This window comes from Callospermophilus lateralis, chromosome 10, assembly GCF_048772815.1.
Source record: "Callospermophilus lateralis isolate mCalLat2 chromosome 10, mCalLat2.hap1, whole genome shotgun sequence".
In the NCBI taxonomy this organism is placed as follows: Eukaryota; Metazoa; Chordata; class Mammalia; order Rodentia; family Sciuridae; genus Callospermophilus; species Callospermophilus lateralis.
In genome coordinates this window covers 53,412,133-53,439,622 of record NC_135314.1, presented here as the reverse complement: position 1 = coordinate 53,439,622, position 27,490 = coordinate 53,412,133, and the positions used below count along the sequence as shown (strand labels likewise).

Sequence of the window (27,490 nt, the reverse complement as noted above, 5' to 3'; positions counted from 1 at the left end):
AGCTATTTATATGGAATATTTAAAACTCCTAAAAATCTATAGGTTATGAAATTCCCATAAAGATCTAGGTTCAACAATTAGGTCACACAGCTATCAATTCCACAAAATGCTTGAGTCTGTATCACAGGCAGAATAGTTCTGTGTGTACATTGGAAAGGCACGCCTGGGGGACTTTCTCTCTCACTACATTCAGGTTATGAGGAATAACTACACTCCATGACGAAAGTCACAGTCTATCTGATGCCACCATGTAAACGTGGTACTTTAGTGCTCCAGGTGGTCCTGCAATGAAACTCCTGGCCTGCAGCATGGAACAAACTGTTCTGTGCATTGGTTTGGTCTGCTCTCTCCTACTTAACTATTTGAGGGCTAGTCCCTATAGCTTTGCATAAGATCTGTCCCCATTCTGTAAGGACAATATTACTCAAATTAAAGTAAAAACTGAACTTTATTTCATAATAACTCTTCTTCAAATAAAGGAGCATAACTATGTTTTTATTCCTCATTCAGGTTTTAAAAAATTGATGATAATAAGTAAAGACAAGATACAAATTAGTTTCCATTTTTTATTAAAATTGTTTTTTTCCTAAGGAATATATTACACTTAAAGTTCATTACTATAAATAAAGAATAATTTTCAAATCTTCTATTTTACTTATTAAAAGTGTAAACATAAAAGAAAATAATTCAACACTACCTCCCCTCCCCCTGACCCAATATACATTAAAAAAAAAAAATTCTTCTTTTCAGGAAAGTTCTCTCTTCAGAATGAAAACTAGACTATCAAAATATGTTCATCCTCCTGGACTGCAAGGTCATGGCAGGAATGACCAGTGTCCATTGTGAAATAGGGCTGTGGGGCTGTGACTTAAGTCCGTCTCCTTCTTTGGGGATTGTCACTCAATTGCCCTCATAGACAGATTCTTCTCTGTCCATCAGGTGTCCAAAGACATGGACAGCAGTAAGGCATTGAGCAAAGACGAGCACAACATGAAGGCTGCACACTCCAGGAGGTGGATCAGAGCCAGTGGTGACAAGCAATGTGGCTGAGAATTAGTCATAGAATATTACAGATGGAAGGATTCTGAGAAATCATCTAGTTGTTTTTTAGATGGCCTCAAACAGTAAGTCTTCTCACACTGAAAAGCACATCAATAAAATTTTATGGAATACTCTGATAATATCTATTTATGTATCTTCCTAAAACTATTTAAACATCGAAAAATTAGGTTTCAACTTTAAATATTGATAAACTAAGCCAAAATACACTGAAAACTTATTTTAACATTTTTAGACTATCCATTTGGTCTTAACAAAAATAAATATCTTATAGGAAAAAGGTAAGGTTTGCCGATTTTAAGAAAAAAAGCAAGGAAAAAGAATGTTTTCTGAGAAAATACCAGAGAGAACTACATTATGACTACCTAACTGCTTGCCAGTTTCTTTAAAGCTGTCAGCTCAAGACTACTGACATGGCTTCTGTTTCCTTCCTGTAAATTCTGGTCTTCAAAACCTGAGACAAATTCTTATGATATTTTTGATAACTGGGACCTTAAAACAATCAAAATGAATCTAAGTTTGAACTGAAAACCGAGGTAGTCAATTTTTATAAGCACCTGACCTTTTTTGAATTGGGAGGGGACTCTAGTTCATTGTCCCCAAATTAGCAGCTCTGCATTCTTCTTCCCTGCTCCACTTAACTTCTACCCCAGCTGCAGCCCACTCCATCTCTCTGACAGAGGGAACTGGTTTTGTTTTTCCTAACATGAAGGGCCTAACCACCACAGAATACCAGCATGTATGTAATTTCAAATTCTTCAGTTCACAGCTGAATTTTAGACTAATATTTCTGCATTGTCTCAGATTTTAAAAGTTTTTGCTTCAAAACTGTCATATTCTAAGAGACTAAAATGTGTCTCTTAAAATTTCTTACAGGTTCAGTGTCCTTCTAAGTCTTGCTAAGTACACTATGCAGAATCAGTTATAAATAACCTTGATTAAGCTTTACTGAAGAGAAAGGGAGACATCAATGCAGTTAGTTACCTTCAGGAACTCACAATTTCTTAATCTCATACTCCATCACATTTCATGTTTGTGCAGAGAAAACACTGGGCCACCAGATTCCAAGCTTAATAAATATATATACAAAAAATGTCATCCATAATATTTTCTTCATAAAGTCATCAGTGCAAATATAATTATATCAAAAAGTAAAGCAAAAATATACTTCAAGTATAAAAAGCACCATGCTTGGAAACAATACTACCTAATGGCATTACTGCACAACAGTCAAAATATAGTCAAACCTAGCACTGTGAATCTCAAATATATTATTAATCCATTTGATTTTTTGGTGAAGTTCTTTATACAACTTTGTGGGGTGATACATAATCATAATAGGTATGTAAGTTTAGATAATTATACATTTATTTAAAAATATACTCTACTTTTCTCTCACCTTGCATAATTTAATGGATGTATAATACTGAGTGTTGTCCAGCAGACCACTCTTTCTCTTAAACTGAAATTAACTATGTTTGGGGCCCCAGCTTTCACAATGACAAATACCTCCAATTTATATCTCTTGCAAATATATACTTTAGATTTATGTATTTTAAAAAAGTAACTTTCCTTTACGTGGGACTGCCAAAACAGTAGTTATGCTGCTTTGCTCATTTAGCACAATTTCAAAACAAGCTTCCTTCAAGGGTTGAATTTTTAATGCTACTGAACTTATTAGCTTTAGAGAGAAAAACGGGCATTGCCTGTCATTAAAGAAATTTCAAAGAGGAATCGCTAAATGGGGTTGGTGCTCTGGTACCACAGTAGAATTATTTCACAAAATCTATGTGGTAAGAGAATTATCAAAAGCAGGAGGTAAAAGATACAGTTTTCATCTTATGCATAAAAAATTTTTCAGGTATTCTAAATTCTTCCTGAACAATTTTAGTCCACTGAAAATAACCACATACATGTTTATAACACAATTTCTTTTCATCTACATTGTTCAAAGGGATAAAATAAATGGTTTTGCTTCATTGGATTACAGTTGTCATAACTAATACCTGAAAAATGTACAACAATTTTTTCTTCTGGCTGCACATCTTCAACGTTTTTGCAGGGCAGTGTGTTTTACTCTCTCTGCTTCCACATTTTTTGGAGTCGTTATTAAGTTAATGGACAATGAAATGGAAGCTGAGCACTAAAGATCGGTGAGTAGACAGGGTTAATGATACACTGATAACAGTTCAGTAGTAGACTGCTACACAGCTGGCAAAAAAGGCAAGCGGAATGAAATCACAAGACTTAGTAAAACAGTTTAAAACTCTTCAGGACAAACAATGAGAACAATGATACAAATGTACTATGGACAAGTGGGGCATGATGGCACAAGCCTCTATCCCAGATACTTGGGAAGTTGAGGCAGGAAGATTGCCAGCTAAAAGCCAGCCTGGGCAACATACTGAGACCCTGTCTTGAAACCAAAACCAAATCAAACTAAACTAAGCCCAAATAACAGTATACTATACGTACAGCCATCAAATTTAAAATAAGTATAATAGTGATGTAGAAATTTTAATTCATTATTTTCTGTAAATTAAAGGGTAACTTATACTTTTGAGGGCAAAATTCACAACTTACAATTTTGTAATAATTGGCTATTACTTGTTACTGTGGTGTCCATGATGAACTTGCTTATCATTTTAGGTTAATGAAAATGCTGAGGTATGTAATCACTCTGGGAATTTCACCAATTATCCTGTTTTCAAAAGAAAACTTCAGGGAGATTATGTATCTTGAAGTACAAGATGTGGTGACTTGTAATTCCTTCTCCTTCTCCAATCTTTAAGGTGGCTGGGTAGTTGATGAGGAGTGACTGCTGTGAAGTTTTGCTTCAAGGTCCATCGTAGTCAACAGGCCCAAGCCAAAGTCAAAAATGCCACTTCTACCATTGCACAGGTTCACGCTTGCCCAGATTTTGTGCTTTGTTCACGGGAATATGAGATAAAGGAGTTGAAAATTCACTTTTCTTTAAATTTCACTTTTCCATTCCTAGTGCCATACACAGAGAAGAAATCCAGCCAGCAGAGGAAACAGATTGCCTAGCAGAAGCCAAAGGGTGACCACCAGGCTGGAGGAGCAGGAACAGAGATCTAGAGTTGAAAACAAGAAATTAATTTTTCATAACCATTTTTGTGATTAAATCATACCAATTAAATATTGACAGATGCGTAGAGGTGAATAAGAACCATCTTAGCAGAATAGAGTGACTTCCTGGCAGGAATGGTGGTGCACACCTGAAATTCCAGCAGCTCAGGAGACTGAGGCAGGAGGATCGCAAGTTCAAAGTTAGCTTCAGAACTTAGTGAGTCCCTGAGCAACTTATCATGACCCTGTCTCAAAATAAAAAATAAAAAGTGCTGGGAATGTGGCTCAGTGGTTAAATGCTCCTGGGTTCAATTCCTAGTACTAATAAAATACACAAAAATTTAAAAATTTTTAAAAAGAGTGACTTCCTGAAACCCCAACACACAGTTATTGTTTTTTAATATTATAAAAGAATAGAATATACACACAAAGGAAGAAAAGATATCTACCAAGTCAAGGTAATAATAAAATGGCACCCATGAAAAGAAAGAAGTGTCTTAGGGTGGTAACCAGCAAAGGTAAAGATGGTACGTGAACTTGGTTATTCTGTGATGGATGAAGAACTTTCTCTCCTTTTTTTTTTTAGTACTGGGGATTGAATCCAGGAGTGCTCTATCACTGAGCTACCCCCTCAACACTTTTTATTTTTAAGACAGTTCTCAAGTTGCCAAGGCTGACCTTGAACTTGTAATCCTCTTGCCTTAGCCTTCTGAGTTGTTAGGATTACAGAGATATGTCGCTGTGCTGAGAAAGAATTCTTTTCTTTTATCCTTACTTGTCCCTTATAAGTAGGGTGACCATATAATTTATTATTCCAAACCAGTACAGTTCAAGAATAGAAGACAGCACTGTTAATAATTATACCAGGTGGGGAGACATGAGGGCTATCCAGTCAAATTAAGACAGATGGTCCCCAATTCTAGAAATCTACCCATTCATCCATATCACGCAAGGTTTGATTTGGAAAAAGCAGATGATGGGCTTTGGGCACTAGGAATATATTTTAAATTATTCATGAGCTGTTCTCAAGGCTAAAATGTTTCCTTAAATAATTCTCAAAATGAAAATATTTTTATTGCAGTTGAGACAAGGCCAACCTAACCTTAATTTATGATGAGTTTTTATTTTTATATTTTGAACAATAAAGATCTTATATGGGAATTTTGAAGTTGTCATCAGAATGTCCACAATTCAAGTAGAGATAAAAGCAGTGTGAACTGTAGAACTTGAAGAATTGTGGGCTGATAGGATAACTGTGAGTCAAGCATCAGTTTTTTTAAAAAGTTCTCTTGTAGGTAAATCTTGACTCAAGTCAAGAGATGGGCAGTGGAAAAAATCACAATGTGAAATTACTTAAATAAATACTTACTGATTTTGAAAATATTCTGAACATTAAAAGATGGGTCTTTAAAGAACCACTAAGGTTCAAGTCTAAATTGCTTAAAGGTAACAAAAATAGAGTTGATCTTCAGAGCAGAGTGATCTTCATGAGCAGAATGATAATTATCAAGGCATGAGACCACTCTTTGAGCATCTATTTTAGTGTTGAGTGTCATTTAAAAAATTGTCTCATGGCATGTTACATAGGCAACCTATGGGAAATTTCCATTCTTTCCCAATGGAATCACCATGTAATTGTTACACATGTAATTGTATACAAATCCTATGAGACGTCCACTTAATAGAAAATAGTGCTTCTCAAAGTATGGTCCCTAGACCAATATCAGCATCACCTAGGACCTTATTAAAAATGCAAATTCTTCGTGTTTTAACATGGTTCTGATGAATGCTAAAGTTTGAGAACCTCTGACCTAGAGCTGTAAATGTCCACTGTAGTAGTAGCCAGGAGTTATATGTGCTATTAAAGTTAAATTAAAATCTTATAGCTTGCTTGTACAGTTCAATGGTAGAGGACTTGCCTAGCATGCATGAGGCTTTGGGTTCAATCCCCAGCACTGAACAATAAACAAACAAACAAATAAATAAACATTTAGTTCTGGTCATAGTATCCACATTGCACATGTTCAATAGTCACTTTTGGCCAATGACTATTATATTATTGAATTGGACAATGTGAATTACAGAATATTTCCGTTAACACAAATGTTCTGTTAGAAAAATTTCTGGCCTACTGCATCAGGTAGTGTGGAGTTGGCTGGAGTTACTTATAACACAGGTCTTTATCTCCTGATTTCGTAATCAATAATGGAAACTGTCTTGAGCAATACAGAACAATTATTTAATTGCTTCAAGCATTTAGAAGTAATGAGTATGGAAAAGGAAGGAGAAAAGAAGATAAGTTTAACATTCTTTTTTTTTTAAGTTGTTGATGGACCTTTATTTCATTAATTTCTTATATGTGGTGCTAAGAATTGAACCCAGTGCCTTACACATGCTAGGCAAGTGCTCTACGACTGAGCCACAACCCCAAGTTTAACATTCTTAAAAGACACTGCAACTGTAAGGAAGCTATGTGAACAAATCATTTGAGAAAAACAACAACAACACTGACAAAAATCAGAAGAATTTGGGGAGAGAAATATCATTACACTTCCTCCAGAATATCAGCAGTTTTAATGTTTTAAAGTCACACTTAAAAAATACTTTAATTCAGAAGACAGATTAGGGATGATTGTTTAATAATTATTAATATTATTCATACAAGTACATTTCAAGTGTCAACATTTTTACAATTTGTTGGTCAACAAAAACTGTATTAAAGAGAAACAATCTACCCAAAAGAAATAGCATATGTAAAGTCTATCCAGGTCCTTAGTTCATAGTTTACCATGTTCAGTTAAAGCTCTGTGTGTGCTCTATTCACACATATTAGCAAATATGGGAGGATGTGTTATTCTAGAATTTCAACAGTGATGCTTACAAACTATAAAAGTAATGCTTGAAATTATCCATTCTTATAATATTTTTGCATATCAGTGTTAGTAATTTGAAGTTTACAATGTTTTTGAGCCTGCCTCCTATTGAACTGGCAAGTAAACATGAAAAGAAATAAGACCACAGCACAAAGGCCTCAGAAAAACGACTGATAAAGAAGGAAGCAGGATAAAAAGTAGAGTGTAAAGTGCCAGCTGGTTGGAGTAGAGTGTAAAGTGCCATTATCAAGTGCTGCCCACCTCTTTTCAACAGACTCCCTAGTCTTTGTCATGCTCCTAGGTGGGAACTTTTCAAAGGCCCTTGACTGGGTCTGGCTTTCTCCTCATTCCTACACATTCTTCTCCTGGATTCCAAAGAATTCTACCCCTAGCCAGCTGGAGTTAATGCTCCCTTTATTTCAACTCAAAGGCTAGTGGTCTGAATCCCTGCTTGTCTCTTTGACAATGAGATGGTAATACTTTCTTACAATTAAATCTGGGATTAGGTCTGAGAATGAGAACTCATCAGAACTATCTATTTATGGATTTTAGCCAAAGTAATTTAATAACAACTGTAAGAAAACTAAGTCTTCCAATCATCTCCACATCAAAAGTTAACAGATTTATCACTCTATTTACTGTATATTATATCAAAAGGTATAAGGCTTTATAGAATTTCAAATAATTAATTGTGTGATTACTATTAGAACTGCAGAAAATTCAGCTAACTAAAATACTGTGGGGAAAAAAGAGTTGAACCTGGCAGGCTTAGAAATTCTGTTTGCAAAGACAGTCCTTAGCTACTGTCTTGGAACTGCTGTCTTCTGGACTTTATCCTATGCACATTTTCCCTTTGCTAATTTGGTTTTGCATCCTTTTGCTTTAACAAGGCTAAGCCTTAAGTATGACAAGTCCTGTGAGTCCTTCTATTGAGCCAACAGAACTAGAGGTGGTCTTGAAGACCCTCAACATAAGTACTAATCTCCCCAAACTCACCCTCTGCTACAGCCCCTAGGATTTGGAAAAGAAAGGAAGTTAATCCTAGAGGTGGAAAAACTTTCACGTGTAAACTGACTGTAGTCCTGTATTTTCAACCAGAGCACAGAAGAGACAAAGGGTTGTGAGTGCAGTTTCATTTTTAAAAATAACTGTAGTTAAGAAAATAAAACACTGCATGAGATTTTTGTTGTTCATATTCTAAAATGCTGTGCTGCTATAGATTTACTCATAGTTCATTTAAGCCACAATTTTAATTGAGAATTCATGAATTCTGTTCTTACAATCTTAGTGATGGGTTGTGAGCCTCAGTGTGAACAATTGATAATGAGGAAGGCATTCTTCTCAAGTCAGATTTTTCCATCCTCCTTCTAGCTCTAAAGAACTGTCTCCTTACTACTTCAGAGTTCTACAATGGCAGGAAGAAGGATTTTGCTACAAGCTGCAACCAGGAGAGAAGCAACTCAACTTGCTCCAGGCTCTTATAAAGGTAATTTCAACACTGTGGAGGAAAAGTCCCCTCATTACTTTCCTTCTTAGTTCCAACCACAAAGAGTACTCACCCAGTGGAAGAGCTCGGGTCAGGTTAGCCACTGGGGGATCTGTCTCTGGAGGACACTGCTCACAGAAATCCCAGCATGATGGACAGAGCAGGTTTCCCTCATGAATCCAACCATTCATCTGAATACTGACAGGGAGGACCTGTCCAGCCCGGCTGCATAAATATGAAGTATCTTGGACCCAAACCGTTAGACCTTGAAGAGAACAAGAAATCTTCCAATAGGGAGGAAAAAAAAAAAAAATCAGATCAGTAAGATTCTAGGATATGAGATTTTTCCTTCAATTGCAGAAAATATACTAAAATTCACTAGAAATATTGGCTATGAAGCACAATTTGGCATTGAGCGTATGTGTGTGTATATATATATATATATATATATATATATATATATATATATATTTAACTGTAGTTGAACACAATACCTTTATTTATTTATTTTTATGTGGTGCTGAGGATTGAACCTAGGGCCTCGCCCATGCTAGATGAGCGTTCTACCGCTGAGCCACAACCCCAGCACCCCCCCAGCATACTTTTAACTCATAGTTTCTAAAAGATTTTCACTATAGTAGTGTGTGTGTGTATGTAAATATATATATATTTAGTTGTTAATAGATCTTTATTTTATTTGCTTATTTATTTGTGGTGCTGGGAATTGAACCCAATGCCTCACAAGCATAAGGCAAACGCTCTACCCCTGAGCCACAACCCCAGCCCCTGTGGTAGTATTTCTTAAACACTCAGTTCAGCAACTGGAATTCACAGACCCTGAAGCCAACTTATAAAGAATAATATTTCTATATTTTTCAGTATCCTTCAGCCTAAATCTCTGTGAAATAGCCATCAACCATTTCACCTCTCTCCATAAGTCAGGAGATTTTGTAAGTCAAATTTTATTAGTTATCTAAATCATTAAAATAATATATATTCACTGTAAAGAAAAAAAGCATACAATATAGAAATGTACATAGGGAAAGTTCTTCATTCTTTCTTCCTACCCCAGATCTTCTGCTCAGAGATACAAAGTCATGGTGATTTTATCCAGATTGGTAACATCTTTTTTTTTTTTTTAAGGTACTAGGGATTGATTCCCAGGGAGCTTTACCACTGAGCTACTCCCCAGCCCTTTTTAAGTTTTTATTTTGAGACAGGGTCTTGCTGAGTTGCTGATGCTGGCTTTGAATTTGGGACCCTCCTGCCTCAGCCTCATGAGTAGCTGGGATTATAGGTATGTGCCACTGTATCTAGCTAGACTAGTAACATCTTGAAAGGCAAGATTCAAATCTCAATTGCAGGGGTAACTAATGTTAAAAAACAAACACATTAAAGACAACTTTCAAAACATTAAAAAATCACTGTGTCTTCTTCAAAGTCATTTCCTACAAAGACTTCATGTTAATTTCAAATATGCTACTTCACACTGAATATTTCTGGAACTTCTTTCTTGGAACTACCTTCAATGTCAGTGAATGCTTCTGAATGTGTCTGAGGGCAACAAATTTTTATTTGCCAAAGTAGATGCAATTTATGGAAATAGCCCAAAGCTGCCCAGAACCAAGTCTGATAAATGTAGCTGTCTAAACTAGTTAACATAAGATTTAACATAGGGGTAATAGAAAACATTAAAGTTTATTTTCTTAGTTATTAAACTACTTCAAATGGCAATTTCAAAAGAAGAATTACAAAAGTACATTTGAACAATGAGTTATTTAAAAAATAACTATCATTAGTGAAGTTGAACATAAGACTAATTTGGAAATTTGTTACAATAAGTACAAAAAACAAACTACAAAGTGACCTTTTCCCTAAGTCTGTCACTCAATAGTGCAAAGTAATCATTATTTTAAGCAAGAATTGACTGAGCATTATGCTTGGTGCTAAAAAGAATACCAAAGAAGTCCATGATACAGTGTCAGCCTTCTTGAACTGAGATAAAAGACATAACATATAACTTTTTCCTTGAAAAAAGACTATGAGGGGCTGTGGTTGTGGCTCAGTTGTAGAGTGCTCGCCTGGCACGTGCAAGGTGCTGGGTTCGATCCTCAGCACCACATTAAAAAAAAAAAAAAGTACATAAAAATATTTTTTAAAAAAGACCATGATTAAGAATTGAAAACAGTAAAAACAAAAGCAACAAATATTAGAAATTTTCATGTTAAAAAAGCATTTATACCCTAAGATGGACATGGGATTCATTTGTTTGTTTGTTTTGGTACTGGGAATTGAACCCGGGGTGCTTTACCACTGAGCTACATCCCCAGTCCTTTTTTTAAATTTATTTATTTAAAAAACTTGAGACAGGGTCTTGCTAAGTTTCGGAGGCTGGCCTTGAACTTGAGGTACTCCTGTCTCAACCTCCATAGTCACTGGGATCACAAGTGTGTACCACTACACCCAGCAAGGATTTGGAGCAGAGTAAGGTACATATAAATGTTACAGTTTGGGAAGAAGATGAGAATTAGGTGAGTGTTGATGGGAAAACTCCCTTGAAAAGCTAATTCTGGGAATTAAGTGTTGGCAGACAAAGTAGATGTACAAGAAGTAGAAGACTTAATAGACTCAAGCAAGCTGAATCAAAATCCAGCAGCAAGGAAACCCAAGAAGCAACATGATGGAATTTGAAGAATATAGGAAGGCCTGGAATTGCTGGCACCAGAAATCAAGAAGTATAGGCTACAGTTAGAGAGATTAAAGTTTATTTTATTAAGAGTTAGGTCTATTTCTGGTGTTCTTAAACAGCCTTTATATATTGCAGAACAACTGAAAAGCAATTTGGAAACTCTGAGTATGTACATAAGGCCTGTTAACCACTACCTTCATACAATTTTAACTCTTTAAAAAAATAAAGAGTTAAAAAAAGAATTTACCAGCTTCCAGAGGGGAAAGAAAAAAAGATTATATACATTAAAAAAAAAAAATCACAGTGATCTTGAGAGCCAAAATGCAAAGGAAAAATTCCTTCAGAATTATGATGGACAATGATTTTCAAAAAGAAAACTATACCCAAACTACTGAAGAATAGTAGAATATGCCACCCCCAAATATGCCGTTTTGGCATAACAATTATTTAGAGCTAAAGGCACTTGAAAAACAGCAGAACAAGGAAAGTGTTCTGACTCTCCCTCTCTTCTTGAAAGTAGGAGATAAAAATCCCACATCAAAGATGTCCTCCCTGGGGCTGGGGTTGTGGCTCAGGTGTAGTGTGCTTGCCTAGCATGTGTGAGGCACTGGGTTCGAATAAAGGTCCATCAACAACTAAAAAATATTTTTTAAAAAAGATGTCTTCCTTATTCCAGGATAAAAGAAACATCACTGGAGACAGGGAGTCAAAGTTGAGCAAATTTTAGTACAAACAGATGCTGTTAAAATAATTCTCATCTTCCTTTAGCCTCCCCATATCTTTTACTTATTTTTCCATAATTGCTTCCCTTTGTTTAACCTAGTAAAAAAGCATCTAGATTTTACCACTTCTTTCATATAAAACTTTTATTAAATAAACACATATGCTTTACTCCTGGAAATGTACCTTTTGCCAACTTAATCCTCAGGCCCAGCTCGAGTCTTGCCTTCCCTACACTATCATCAGGTATAAGGGCAGGATAGTGATACTTTCATACGCTAGAGGTCTCAAAATTCTCCTCTTCCAGATACTCCTCAAAAATCCACCAGGGGATATGATCCATTAAAATGAAGGGGAAAAAAAAAAAACCTAGAAGTAAGGGAACCAATATAAGAAAGGGACAGAGGCATCTCCAGGATGATCATGACTGGAGAAGGAAAGGGACAGTTATGTTATAAATTTAAAGGTTATCTTTATCCAGATTAGTGTAGATTAGAAATTTCCAGAGGTGATTTTCTTAAGATTAAACTGATAGAATATCTAAAGCATCTGATTATATGAAACTAGATGAGTCCAAGGAAAAAAGTTTGGAATTAAATTAATGTTAAATAAAGAAAAACTGAATGAGAAAACAAGATATTAGTTATTAAATCCAGAGGGAAAATTTTGGGGGGAGAATTAGAGAAGTAATCATTGTAAAACACATTGTTTCACATTTACATAGTCATCTTAAGGTAAACATAATGAAAATATACCTATCCAAACTTACTACAGAGAAGATGGAGAACTAGGAAGCGAATATAATATGAAGAAAAGGTGAAAGAGCTAAATACTACCAAATGGGCAGAGTGAGGAAAAGAAATAAGCTGTATTATTGTTATGTAGAAGGCGGTCCTTGTTTATAAGAAATATGAATTAAAGTATTTAGGAGTGAAAGTATTTAGCAGATAGCATGCCTGCAATTTGCATGAAATGACTCAGAAAAAAATTTTTTGAGCCATTCTGAGAGTTTTTCAATCAAAATAAATAAAAACAACAATCATGAAACCAATAAACAAAAAATGCCCCAAAGCCCCCCAACACAAAAGAGCTAATCAAACTGTTAATCATTAAGAAATCAAACACATTTTCCACATAAATAGTGCTAGTATTAAATTAGAAAAAATAACTGACAATATTTGGGTACAGTGAAAGTAGAGCCAATCTTTGCAGATGGCATGGTAAGTCTATATAATCCCTTCATAGTGGTTGAGATTTATAAAACATTAAAAGAGCTTAAAAAGGTCACCTTCCTATTATACTTGTCACTGTTCTTGCTTTGTCTCCTTCAATATTCTCACTTACGAGAATTTATTTTAAAAATGTAAATATATTTATAAAAGCATTTTATATGGTGAAAATGGAAATAAATTCAATATGTAAGAGAGTAACTTTCCTAATTATAATACTTTAAAATGATGTCGTGTTCTGTAGCCATAAACAACAACAAACATTATTAATGGAAAAACTTGGAAGAGGTATCCCCTATTAAAAGTACTAGAGCACTTGTTTAGCATGCATGAGGCCCTGGGTTCAATCCTAGTATTCACTGGGCCCCCTACAGTATTAAGTGAAGCCAGTAAGACAAAATTACATACCATGATTTTAACTAGGTCAGAACTACATACTATTTTTTTTTTTTAACTAGAGCTTTATAGTTATACACAGTTGTTGGGTTCATTCTCAATAAACTCATACATGCATGAAAATCTACTTCAGTTCATGGTTCCCTCTTTTCCCTCCCATCTTCCCCCACTTATCCTTCTATTCTAATAGACTTTATTTAGCTCTCTATTAAATTGTATTTGATTGGTTCTTTACATAATCTTATCCTTCCCTCCCCCTTTCCTTCATTTCACTCTAGCTTCTACATATGGAGTTTCTGAGTTTGACTCATTTCACATGATATTCTCCATATCCATCCATATACTTGCAAATGCCATAATTTCATTCTTTTAAATGACTAAGAAGAACTCCGTTATATTTATATGTACCACATTGTCTTAATCCATTCATCTATTGATTGGGTTGATTCCACAATTTAGCTATTTTGAATTGTGCTGCTGTAAACATTGATGTGGCTTTGTTGCTGTATTATGCCAACTTTAGATCTTTCGGGAAAATACCCAGGAATGGGATAGCTGAGTCACATGGTGATTCCATCCCTGTTTTTTTTTTTTTTTTTTTTTTTTTGAGGACTCTCCAAACTGTTTTCCAAAGGACCATCTAACTCTTGTAGTGGAAATGGCACAATGCTTATTCTTCAGTTCTCAGGATCACATTATACTTCCCGATATGGAAAATTAAGTTGGATACCCCTAAGTTACAGAATTCCTGTATCTTGATCAGTTCTTAAAAAGGTGACAGTCAATCAATATCAGATATATAAATAATTGGGAAAGTAGTAGTTTGGCCATTTAGATTACTTAAAATTTTTTTTTCTTTTTTAAAATTTTTATTTATTTTTTTATTCATTAGTTGTACATGACAGTAGAATGTACTGCCATTTGGCTTTCTAATCTCAGTTTTTTTTTTCCTTTGGAAGGCTGAGGATTAAACTCAAAGCCTATCTCATATTAGGTAAGTGCTCCACCACTGAGCTATATAAAAAGCATGAACTATATAAAAAACTATTATTAATCAACAATTAGTTTTTTAATTCTTATAACTCATGCTTTCCTCAGACCTCTTGAAATAAAATTTTACATTTCTTCCAATATAAAATATTTGTTCAAGAACAAAATTTAATCTTTATCATTACTTCCTCATTATGTTCAGAAGTAAAAATATTATGAAACTTAATAATATATAGATATACATATGTATTTTTTTTTTTTTTGATAGGGGGTTGTAGTAGGGATTGAACCCAGGGGGCACTCTGCACTAAGCCACATCCCCTTTCAATTTTTTATTTTGAGACAGGGTCTTGCTAAGTTGTCAAGGCTGGCCTTGAACTTGTGATCCTCCTGCCCCAGTCTCCTCAATCTTTGGGATTACAGGCATGAACCATTGCATCTGGCTGCAATTATATCTACTGTTAAACAAATGTAGAAAGGCAAATTTTTCCTCAAAGAAATAAAAATATTTTCACAAAATACAAGCACCAAACTAATAATTACATAAATAATCAAAATAAGCTAAATTATCCATCAGTAAATTATGTATCTAAAAATGCATAAAATATAATTTCAAATATAAAAGACCGCAAGATAAAATTATATAATATTTAGCATAATTATTAAAAACATGTACTTTACCTGATAACATCCACTTCCCCAGTCTGGGTAACTCAGCTTCCTCTCACACTTTTCCATGACAAATGCCGACTTCTGGATTAGACAAACTGAATGGGGTCCATACTTTTCGGCACCATAGTTTTTAAAAATTTCTGAAGCAAACCAGGAGTCTCAAATTAGATTTTTTAATACAAAGAATAAGAAATTGAAGCATTCTATTTTATAATTAAAAGCTGCTTTAAGAAAATCAAACTTTTTATTTTTAAATTTATTTTATTTTTTTTAATATTTATTTTTTAATTGTAGTTGGATACAACACCTTTATTTCACTTATTTATTTATTTTTTATGGGGTGCTAAGGATCAAACCCAGGATCTCGCACGTGCGAGGCGAGCGCTCTACCGCTGCCACAACCCCAGCCCCAAATCAAACTTTTTAAATGGACATTTTAAATAAAAATTTAAAATAAACAGGATTTTAAATTCAAAATGAATTGTCATAAAGGAACTAGCATGGTAGAATTACTATATATCAGAAATAAGAGACTAAAAGTAGGCTGAAAGTAAGACTAGGTTAAATATACTAAGGACTTGACACTAAGAATCATTAAATGACTAGATAACCAAAATAAGAACTACAGAATGTAAATGGGAGACTATTAGAGAAAAATAAGTGGGATGGGGTTGTGGCTCAGTGGTAGAGCACTTGCCTATGATGTGTGAGGCACTGGGTTACCACATAAAAATAAATAAATAAAATAAAAGCATCGTGTCCATCTACAACAAAATATACACATACATACGTGTGTGTGTGTGTGTGTGTGTGTGTATAAAAATATATATACATACATATAAAAAGAAGGAGACAGGCAAAGGGTATAATGGGGGATTGAAAATTATCAAAGTATATTGTATGCATGTACAAATATGCCACAAACAAAACCCATCATTCTGTATAATTAATGTGTGCCAATAAAACAAAACAAAACAAAAAACAAGAATCACTGGCCTAAGTAAGGAGTTATATCCAAGTGACTCATGACAGGATGAGGCCAAATGATTTATATAATGAAGGGTTTTTTGGGTTTTGCAGCTTTTTTTAAAAAAACTTCAATTTGTGCCACCTCTGTAAAGTCATAAATAACATGCTGATCTATCTAGTCTCATTCTAAACATACACCTGCAGAGGTACAGTACCGAATGAACCTAATGGGCAAACCCTAGTAATAGTGTACTCTCTTTATACAAGCTTCATTTTTTTAAAATAGAGAGTTCAACTAGTCCATTTTGAAATAAGTTTTTTATGTCAGTTTTTAAAAAATATTAATTATGAGCTAAGAAACAAAATACAAAACAGAACTCTATATTTCTTTTATTTATGAGTTTCAAAGTCTTCAAAAAGCATAGTGGTGTTCCATGTCCCTAATCCCATATACTCAGGAGACTGAGGTGGGAGGATTGCAAGTTTGAGGCCAGACTTGGCAACTTGGAGAGACCTTTTTTTAAAAAAAATCTTTTTAGTTATAGGTGAACACAATATCTTTATTTTATTTATTAATTTTTATGTGGTGCTGAGGCTAGAACCCAGTGTCTCACACATGCTAGGTAAGCACTCTACCACTGGGCCACAACCTGGCCCCTGGAGAGACCTTTTATAAAAACCAAAAATAACGCTAAAATATATAAATAAATCAAAAGGGTTGGTGGTGTAGCTTAGTAGTAGAACACCCCTGGAATTACCAGTACCATTGAAAAAAACAAACAAAAAAGCTTGTGATCAGTAAGCAAAACAGGGTTAAGCAAACCATAACTCTCAGCCCAAATCCTGAAACCCTCACACACTTAATACTGTTTATAAAATATATGTTTATATTATGTATAATATTGCTTACATATAATGTTGTTTACATATTAATTTTACACTGTAGAAGCACAGCACCTGCTACAGAGACCAGATGAATGGCAAAGCCTGAAATATTTATATTTTGCCCTTCACAAAGAAAAGTTTGCCAACCCCAGCTCTAAAACAATAAAATGGTTATCTCTGGAAAACCCAAAATTGACAGATCTGTGTATTTCTTTTGCTTTAACATGGGACTTCTGAGTAGTTATATTAAGTCTTCAGGACATGAATTAAATAGATGAGTGATGGGAAAACAAGACTGTAGAAATATAGTTAAATCTGTCAGGTTTCAGAATAATTTGTAAAAACATCATAGAAATTTGAAGTTTAAATGACTAAATCTATAATAAAGGAGTGAATAGTGATGGGAATAGGGGAAGACAATATTAAAATCTTTAAAAACAGAGAGAAAAACTATTGCTTTTTATTAACTTATCAGATGTGAGAATATTGCATGAGCTATAACTATTATTTCAAAATACTAGGAGCTGGGGTTGTGGATCAGCAGTAGAGTGCTCGCCTAGCACATTCGAGGCCCTGGGTTCAATCCTCAGCACCATATTAAAATAAATAAAATAAAGGTATTAAAAAATACTAAATCACCATATAGTTTATTCCTTTGATGTCTTTTCAGCCTCCCAAGTTACTGGGATTACTGGCATGACTTTAGTAATATATCTTACAGGCCATGGGGCAACAGTATTATTTTGAGATCTACAGAATGACATGTCGTGTTACTTCTAAACTACATAAAATGCACACTTCCTATGAAAGAAAAAAAAATAGGTTACCTAAGGCATTTTAATAAAAACAACCTGATACAAAAACAAAATGGGGGGCGGGGGAACCAACCCAATACCAGAGGGTCTTACACTGATATCAATTAACTGTATTACTTGATGTCTGTTCATTCACCAATGAAATACAATAATATCTCTCTTATGTCTCTCATTAGGTTTTTAGAAAAATAAAAGGAAATGACACAAAATGAAAAGTGCTTTACAAGTGAAAATTGCCACGCAGATGTAAGGTATTGCTAAAATGCATTGTGTGCACATGAATTCATGTATCTAACAGATAACAATCCTCTTTATGAGCCAGCATAGTTCTATGCAATTATTATTTTATTTATATAATTCTCAAAACAATTCTATGAGACAGGTATTATTATTCCCATTATACAGATGAAGAAACAGGCACAGGAAAGTTAAATGACTTCTCACTGATGAATAGTAGTGAAACTAAAACACAAACTCAGGCTGGTTCCAGGATTGTGCCCTTCACCACTATTTTATATTGCTGATACATGACCTTATTGTGTATTTAATACTTGATTTAACTAGACTACTAACCTGGTTGATTTTCTAATATTCTACAATCTGAGCTGCGTTGATATTCACCACTTAAATGCCAACTGAATTCCTGACTGAAAGGGCAATAGTCAGCAATTTCTACTGACCCACCATAATAAGGCAAATCTTCTGTAGGTATTCCACTGAGTTCATCAAAGTACTGCAAAAATTAAAAAATATTATCAGAAAGACAAGAGATTAAGAGTCATTCTACATAATCAAAATAAAGTTCATAGGCTACTTATAACAACTCTCTAATGCTGTATAACACAAGATATTAGTGTAGTTTTCTTCATAAACTGCATAACACAAAAAATATATAATATGCCATAGGAAGGGTATTTTGAAGTTGCTATTGTTTAAAAATAAGCAAGATAAATAAATTAATTCAACATCTCTTAGGAGGACAAACTTGATTAATGTTTTAAAAAAGAGAATTTAACAGCAAAAGGAAGAGCTTTAAGACAAAACATAAAACAAATGCATTGAATTAAGAGACTTTAAATATAAAGTGTCAGGTGATGTACACACCTATAGTCCTATCTATTGGGGAGGCTGAATCAGGAGGATTGCTTGAGCCCAAGAGTTCAAGACTAACCTGGGCAACATAGTGTGACCCTGTTGCAAAGACAAACAAATAAAATGTACAGGTGTTTTTAGGAGGCTTAATTGATGTGCTGTTTTGAAAAAATAAAAATTGAGAAAATAAATTAAATATATAAAAAAACTCTGAATACCAAAGATCAAGGTATCAGATAAGCCTAAATATTTCACATTCTACATTTTACAACAACTTATGAGTTATAAAGCTATGCTTAGGAGTACAGTTACCATGCCAGGTGCAGTAGCACACACCTGTAATCCCAGTGGCTTCGGAGGGTGAGGCAGCAGGATCCCAAGTGCAAAGCCAGCCTCAGCAAAGGTGAGGTGCTAAGCAACTCAGTGAGACCCTGTCTCTACATAAAATACAAATAGGGCTGGGGATGTGGATGTTGGGGTGGCACTCAGTGAGTGGTTGAGTGTCCCTGAGTTCACATCCTGGTACCAAAAAAAAAAAAAAAATGCAGTTGCCATCTTATGGTGTCTGAAGCACTCAGTGTGGTCATAAATATATGTAGGAAGCTCAAAATTAGCAGCTATCATTTTAAATTAGCTTCTGAGACATCATTTCTGACTTAAGATTACTCTGAAAATGGCAGGTAGAGCAAAGAAGTTTAGAGAGAGCCATGGCAACAAGAAACCTAAAAGCGTTCAGAGATTCAGACCTATGTTACCTTTTTATAAATGCTACTGGTGATTGAAACCGGGGCCTTGCACATGCTAGGCAAATGCTCTACCACTGATTTACAGCCACAGCCCTTTTTAAATTTTATTGTGTGACAGGATCTTGCCGTGTTATCCAGAATGGCCTTAAACTTCTGATCCTCCTGCCTTAGCTTCCCACGTAGCTGGTATTACAGGTGGGAGCTATTATGTCAGACACCTCAGTGACTTTCGGAGGAATTTTAATGAGGAAGATTTTGGAAGTAATTAGAAAGAAAACAGTTTAGAAACAGATCAAAACAATACATTCTACTATTATTATAAGGCACTGCCAGATATTAAATAATTGCTACTGATGAGTACACTAATGAAATGGAGGAATTCTTCAGTTTTTTTTTTTTCCCTAACATGGAAAGCACAGAGGCCTTACACATCAAAAAAATTTAGGAAATTTTATTTTATTTTTAAATTTTTTGGTACTGTGGATTTAACCCAGGGGTGCTTTACCACTGAGCTACATCCCCAGCCCTTTTTATTTTGAGATAGGGTCTTGATAAATTGTTGAGGATCTCACAAAATTGCTGAAGCTACCTCCAGAGTCCCTGGGATTATAGGTGTGTGCCATAGTACTTGGCTTTAGGGAATTTACTCTCTGAAGTCAAAATGGAGATGACTTCTTAAAAATATGATTCCTAAAATTGTGCTGAAAACATGTGTTACCTGATATTCTGGTGGCAAAGGTTTAGGAAACTTCTGCAAATTACACACTGCAACTGCTCTCTGGTCCTGTCTGCAAGTTAATTGCAATGGATTACTTCTGAGCGTGTCACAGTACGGGCTCAGCACCTGCCTTCTGCACACAAAAATAAGCACCATATCATCAAATAAAAAAATAATAATTAGAAGTCTATTATAGAGCTTGTCCATGCTAGATAAATTCTAACATTGTTGTACTGATACTAAATGAAATCCTATTTATCTTTTTTCCTGTTTTCTGCATATCAGCTTTGTGTTTTTAATGCCAATACATGAAATTCTAGATGCTGGTCTAAAAATCAAATCATCATAATTAACAAATGGAGTCTCAGAAAGAAATGGTAGTCATATCCCCTCTGCTCTGCAGCTACAAAGAGTGCAATCTTTTCCTATGTCAAAATCTAGTTTAAAGAATTTTGACAAATTGTTAAACTGAAAATATTCAAAAGACAATTTTATATTCTTGTGCAAAATGAAGATTGTGAGAATATTCCTAAATTTTACCAATTTGTCCTAATCCCTGTTAAACTGATTCCTGGAAGGACAATTTGATAAAAGTAGTCTTATAAATTCTCAAATGATATCAGAATCTGTAGCATTGTCTTGTAAAACTAACCTTCAAACAAACCTGTAATCTGATCAGTCATCAAATTGGCAATTTATAATACAAAATTATATAAATGAGATCTCAGTATTCCAAAGAAATTCTGGTAAGACGTTATATTCTCTCTCTCTCTCTCTCTCTCTCTTTATACACACACACACACACACACACACACACACACCACAGAATTATACTAGGATCACTGGTATTTTTATTCTCCCACATGTCTCCTAAGGAAAAAAAAAGCTAAGCCAGATTTCTTATTTGAAGGAAGATTGGTACTTTTCTCATTTAAGTCAGCATAACCTCTGAGTTCTATACCCAGCATTGCAAAACATACAAGCAAACAAAAATTAACATAACATCTTTAGGGAATTATAGCTTCCTGAGATAAAATAGGTAAAATACCTACCATTGTCTTTGGTAAACTTGAAGCAGTACAGTATACTAGGAAAGCAAAGGTCTTAAGTCATCAAAAAGGTTTGGATTCAAATACCAGGGCCAGCCACTTACTTAGTATTTAACTTTTCTGAACTTCAACTACAAAGCACTTAGTGCCTAACACATACAAGTTACTCAATAAATGGAATTTCCACTGTCCCCACCATTTTATGAAGCAATTTTATAATATCCCATAATAAAGTTTCCAATGTATATGACCAGTAGTTCTTAGTCACTTTCTTGATACCATGAATCTCACTTCCTTTAAAACAAAATATTACCTTTTTACTTTAATAGAAATATCAGTCTTGGTTAAAGGAATAAATAGGTTAAAAATTAGTAATTTTAAGTTCCAAAGTTAGAGCTCTTCAAGACTTATGACTAAACAAAATGCAGAGCAACAGTGTCTGGTAGAAGAGCCTGCAAACGTGGAAATGCTATACATTTGCACTGCCTAATACAGGAGCCACCAATCACATATGGCTATCAACTATTTACAATGTGATTAGTCAACTGAATAATTCAATTTTAAATTTTATTTAACTATAATAATTTAAATATAAATTTCAGTAGCCATCCATGGCTAAATGGTACCATACTGGAGTGTATAGCTTTATAGTCATTACTAATGGCAAATAAGCTGGACACAGGAGTTGGGTATTTATCAGACCAGTTGCTTCAGATCAGAAGAATAGGGCTGAGATGTAGCTCACTGGGAGAGTACTTGCCCAGCATGGGTAAGGTCCTCGGTTTCATCTCTAGCACCAAAAAATAAAAAGGAAGAATTTTGAGTGTGCACAGATTCAGGGATTCAGATGAATGTGGTTTTGCCCATCCTCAGTGGATCTCTTCTAACACTGGTTTCCCAACAATGTAGGCGAAGAGTCATAGATAATGAAGCCCAGAAGTTATGCACCAGACCCTGTGCTCAAGAAGGGTCACTCTAGAACCTCTAAGATAACTCAGGGACATAGTGAGACTGGGCCTGTGGTGCCAGAAGATGGTAAATAATTCTAGATTTCAATTATCCACAAGTGAAATATCTGAAATGCTTATGGCAGGGTCCATAAACTCAACTCTTGGATCATACCCACAACCTGCTTTTTTTGTGTGTGTGGTGCTGGGGATCAAACCAGGGTTTTATGCATACTAGGCAAGAGCTCTACTCTCGAGTTATACTTCTAGCACACAACCTGTTTTTGTAAGATAAGGTGTTATTAGAACATGACCATACACATTTATTTTGTCTTTTGATGTACAAAAGTAGAGTTGAATAGTTGTATAAAGACTTCAACAAACCAGGTGTGGTAGTGCACGCCTGTAATCCCAGCAGCTAGGGAGGCCGAGTTCAAAGCCAGCCTCAGCAACAGCGAGGCGCTAAGCAACTCAGTGAGACCCTGTCTCTAAATAAAATATAAAATAGGGCTGGGGATGTGTCTTAGTGGTCGAATGCCTCTTAGTTCAATGTCCACTATGCTCCCCTCCCCGCTCCAAAAAAGAAAGAAAAGACTCTAATAATAATCAATGCCTAAAATATTTACTATCTAGTCTTACCAAGAAAACTGCTAATCACTTATGATTCACAGAATAGGAGAGAATGCTGTGAACTCACAGAAATTGTGAAAGCAACCTTTTTTTTTTATTATTGGTTGTTCAAAACATTACAAAGCTCATGACATATCATCTTTCATACATTTGACTCAAGTGGGTTATGAACTCCCATTTTTACCCCAAATACAAATTGCAGAATCACATCGGTAAAAGCAACCGTTTTTAAGAAAGGGGAAGAGGAACTATTCTATTTTTGGTCTTAGGTGATCCTATAAGTGAGACTCAAAGGGGCACAATTAAGAGTTGTAGTTGTTGGGGCTTGGGATGTGGCTCAAGTGGTGGCACGCTCGCCTGGCACGTGTGAGGCACTGGGTTCGATCCTCAGCACCACATAAAAATAAGATAAAGATGTGTGCACCTAAAAATAAAAAATTTAAAAAATTAAAAAAAAAAGAGTTGTAGTTGTTAACAGGAAGGAAAAAGTCTCTCTAAACTCTTGCAGCTGCAGTGTTAGCCACATACCTCCTTTAAAAAAAAAAAAAATTATTTTGAGACAGGGTCTCACTAAGTTGCACAGGCTAGTCTCGAACTTGAATTCCTCCTGCCTCAGCCTCCCAAATAGCTGGGATTATAGGTGTGTGCCACCAGCTACATACTTCCTTTAATACATGATAAACTGGTTTCCAATTTTTGATGCATACCGAAATCATCTGAGGTTCTCTTAAAACAAAAAACAAAACAAAAAACACCAATGCCGGGTTATCACCACAAACATTCTGATTTAATTACTGTGGAATGCAACTGGGATATTGAGATTTTTTTGTTTTAATCTTTGTTCAGACAGATTTAATGTTTCCAACCATTTCTTTTCTTTTCTTTTTTGGGGGGTGGGTATTGAGATTTTCTTAAAGCTCTCTAGATGATTATTTTAATGTTCATTGAAATCTGGGAATCACTATATTGGCAGATCAAATTGTCGTGCTGGAGTTAACTAGCTGGCCCCAAAGTGGTTGGCAGGTGATTCCTGCTAGTGATTATTAGCAGCTCTTTTCACATTAGTGTTATAATTCAGACATCAGACCACTGAATAAAACTGCTCTGTGACTGAACCCAGGTAAGAAAATATGACAATGATTCCTTATGACACAAAAAATACTTGAGACTTAATGGGCAAGGCCAAGCTCTTGAAGTGAAAAGTTATAAGTCCCAGCTCTGTGTCTTATCTGATATATGATTATGGACAAGCCACTTGTCTTGACCTTTTTATTTTAGCAGTAAAATGCAGACAATTGTTCTTATTTTGCAGTGTTTCTTTCAGAAATAATGAGATTATATTCTATTTGAAAGTTCTATAAATCATAAAATGCCAAATAAATTGAATAAGTCATGATAATTGTTATAGTTCTAAAGTAATGGTGCCTAAAGGGGAATTTTTTTTTTTAATATTTATTTTTTAGTTATCGGCGGACACAACATCTTTGTTTGTATGTGGTGCTGAGGATTGAACCCGGGCCGCACACATGCCAGGCGAGCACGCTACCGCTTGAGCCACATCCCCAGCCCCACTAGGGGAATTTTTTAAAAATATAAATATAAAATGTTGAGTCCCATTTCTACTTCCTGGAAAATGGAATAAATATGTTTTCCCTTCTTCCAAGTACAATTAAAAATCCTGGATATTAGAAAACAGATGCAAGAAGACTCTGAAAGGTAGAGAGAAGGCACAAGATCTTTTCAGATTTAAAGACTGAAACAGTGCTGAGATCTTTCAATGATTGCTAGAATAAGTAGCAGAAAATCAGTAAGGGCATAGAACTTAATAACACCATCAACTATTGGTGTGGTGGCACACACTTGTAATCCCAGCAGCTTGGGATGCTGAGGCAGGAGGATTGCAAGTTCAAAGCCAGCTTCAGTAATTTAGTGAGGCTCTCAGCACCTTAGTGAGACCCTGTCTCAAAATAAAAAATAAAAAGGGATGGGAATGTGGCTCAGTGGTTAAGTACCCCTAGGTTCAATCCCTGGTACCAAAAAACAAACAAAATGGTATTAACTAACAGGACATGATATACAACATTTATACAATACTCTACCCACAACAGCAGAATATACATTTCTTTTTCCAAGTGTTCACGGAACATATACCAACAGAAACCTTATCTTGGGCTATAAAACAAATCTTAACAAATATAAAAGAACTTAAATCATATGGAGTATATCCTTTAACTATAATGGGATCAAAAACTGGAATTCAACAACAAAAGAATAACAAGAAAATTTTCAAACACTTAAAATCTAAACGTCAATGAGGACGTTTCAAAGGAAATTTTTAAAAAATACATTGAACTGAATGAAAATAAAAGTAAAACATACTGAAATTTCCTGGCACAAAGCTAAAGAATTGCTGGGAGGGAAATTTATAGCACTAAATACATACATTAGGAAATGTCTCTAATTAATAATCAAATCTCAAGAGTCTAAGGAAAAACCAATGCAGCTCAGTGTAGAGCACTTGCCCAGCATGAACAAGGCCCTGGGTTCAACCCCCAGCACTACCAAACAAAAACAAAAAACAAGCAGAAGGAAATATATAACAAACTATAGAAATCCACGAATATGAAAACAGAAGAATAGAAGATATCAATGAAACAAAAGGCTGGTTTCTAAAGATCAATAAAATTGAGAAATCTCTACAAAGAAACAGAGAGAGGAAAATTACCAATATTAGGTTTGAAATAGTATATCACCACAGCCCTTATAGACAAATAGCAGAATATTACAAACAACTCTACACACATAAATTTGATGACTTAGACAAAACAGATCAACTCAAAAAACACAAATTGCTATAGTTCATTCAATGTGAAACAGTTGTGAAAAAGTTTAATTTATACTAATTCACAATTTTAAAACTCCCCAAAGAGAAATCCCCAGGTTCAGATAGTTTCACTGGAGAAGTTTACCGAGCATTTAAAGAAGAATTAACACTAATTTTAAATAATCTCTTTCAGAAAATAGAAGAGAAGGGAACACTACATTTTATGAAGTTAGTATTACCCTGAAACAAAAATGAGGCAAAGACTGTACAAAAAAAAAAAAAAAAAATTACTTTTCAGAGTAAGGGAAATTATCAAGGATTAAGAAAGGCATTACAAGATGATAAAAGGGTCACTACTCCAAGAAAACATAAAAATCACAAATGTGTATGTACCTAACAAAACAAAATATATGAGGCAAAACCTGAAAGACCTTCAAGATGATACAGATGAACCCACTATTATAGCTGGAGACTTCAATACCTTTCTATCAGAAATAGATTCAGAGAACAGAAAATCAGGATGCAGTTGACCTTAACAGCATCACTGATTAACTGGATGTAACTGAAATATACATACTATTTCATCCAACAACAGCAGATTACATATTCTTAACAAGATTACACAGAACATTAACCACTACCAGAGCACATTCTGGACAACAAAATATAAATCAACAAAATTTCAAAGAAATCATACAATGTCTTTTCTTTTCAGAGGATAATGGAATTAAACTGGAAACTAGATAAAGATAGCTTGAAAATCCCCTAGTACTTGGAGATTATAGACAAATGACTTCTAAATAACAAGTAGGTTAAAGAAGAAATCTCAAGAGAAACTTAAAAACACTTTTAACAAAATGAAAATAAAGAATGGAATAAATAAATACCTCATTCTATAGTAGGATTTATTTCTGCATAGTATTATGTAAATTATACTTTAAAATCAAGCCAATATTTAAGTGTGACAAAAAAATAATCCAAAATTTGCTTATTTAATGATACACATCATCTTTGAATAATATAAAACTTTTTTTCCTATTATATCAGTTTTATTTTATTTTTTTTAATTAATTTTTATTGTTGGTTGTTCAAAACATTACATAGTTCTTGATATATCATATTTCACACTTTGATTCAAATGGGATATGAACTCCCATTTTTACCCCGTATACAGATTGCAGAATCACATCAGTTGCACATCCATTGATTTACATATTGCTGAATAATATAAAACATAACTGACATATTACAATTGTTCTGAGGGCCATATATATTAGTTGAAAAAGAAATAACTGGTAAAAACCTGAGAAAACTTTGAGTCAACATTCTTTATGAAGACAGACATAAAAATCCATAACAAAATACTGGCACATAGAATTAAATGATATAGAAATCATTATATACTATGATCAAAATGGGTTTATTCCAGGGATATAAGTTTAATATTTAAAAAAAATCAATCAATGTAATCCACCATATTAATAGGCTAAAAACAATCACAACAAAAGCACAATTATATCAACTAAAGCAGAAAAAGCACTATGAAAAAAGTCATCATCCATTCATGACTAAAAACTCTCAGAAATGACAGGATAGACATCATTACCCTAG

The 27,490-nt window shown here is 34.5% G+C and overlaps 1 protein-coding gene across 5 annotated transcripts in view; it reads right to left on the bottom strand.

The window, feature by feature from the left end:
- Positions 1-552: 552 nt before the first annotated feature.
- Positions 553-27,490, bottom strand: part of Lmln (leishmanolysin like peptidase) — a 70,203-nt gene continuing 43,265 nt past the window's right edge. The window contains exons 13-18 of one of the 5 annotated variants that reach the window (XR_013092475.1): positions 20,430-20,562; positions 18,447-18,606; positions 15,214-15,344; positions 8,582-8,792; positions 2,044-4,154; positions 553-1,139 (exon numbers count right to left, since the gene is read on the bottom strand). Coding sequence is in view for 2 of the 5 variants with exons in the window: in XM_076868016.2 (XP_076724131.1) it covers positions 4,054-4,154; positions 8,582-8,792; positions 15,214-15,344; positions 18,447-18,606; positions 20,430-20,562 (736 nt within the window). In the remaining 3 variants the exon portion in view is untranslated. Of the gene's footprint in view, positions 4,155-8,581; positions 8,793-15,213; positions 15,345-18,446; positions 18,607-20,429; positions 20,563-27,490 lie in introns of all 5 variants that reach the window. The other 4 variants (XR_013092476.1, XR_013092477.1, XM_076868016.2 and 1 more) reach the window with 4 other exon arrangements.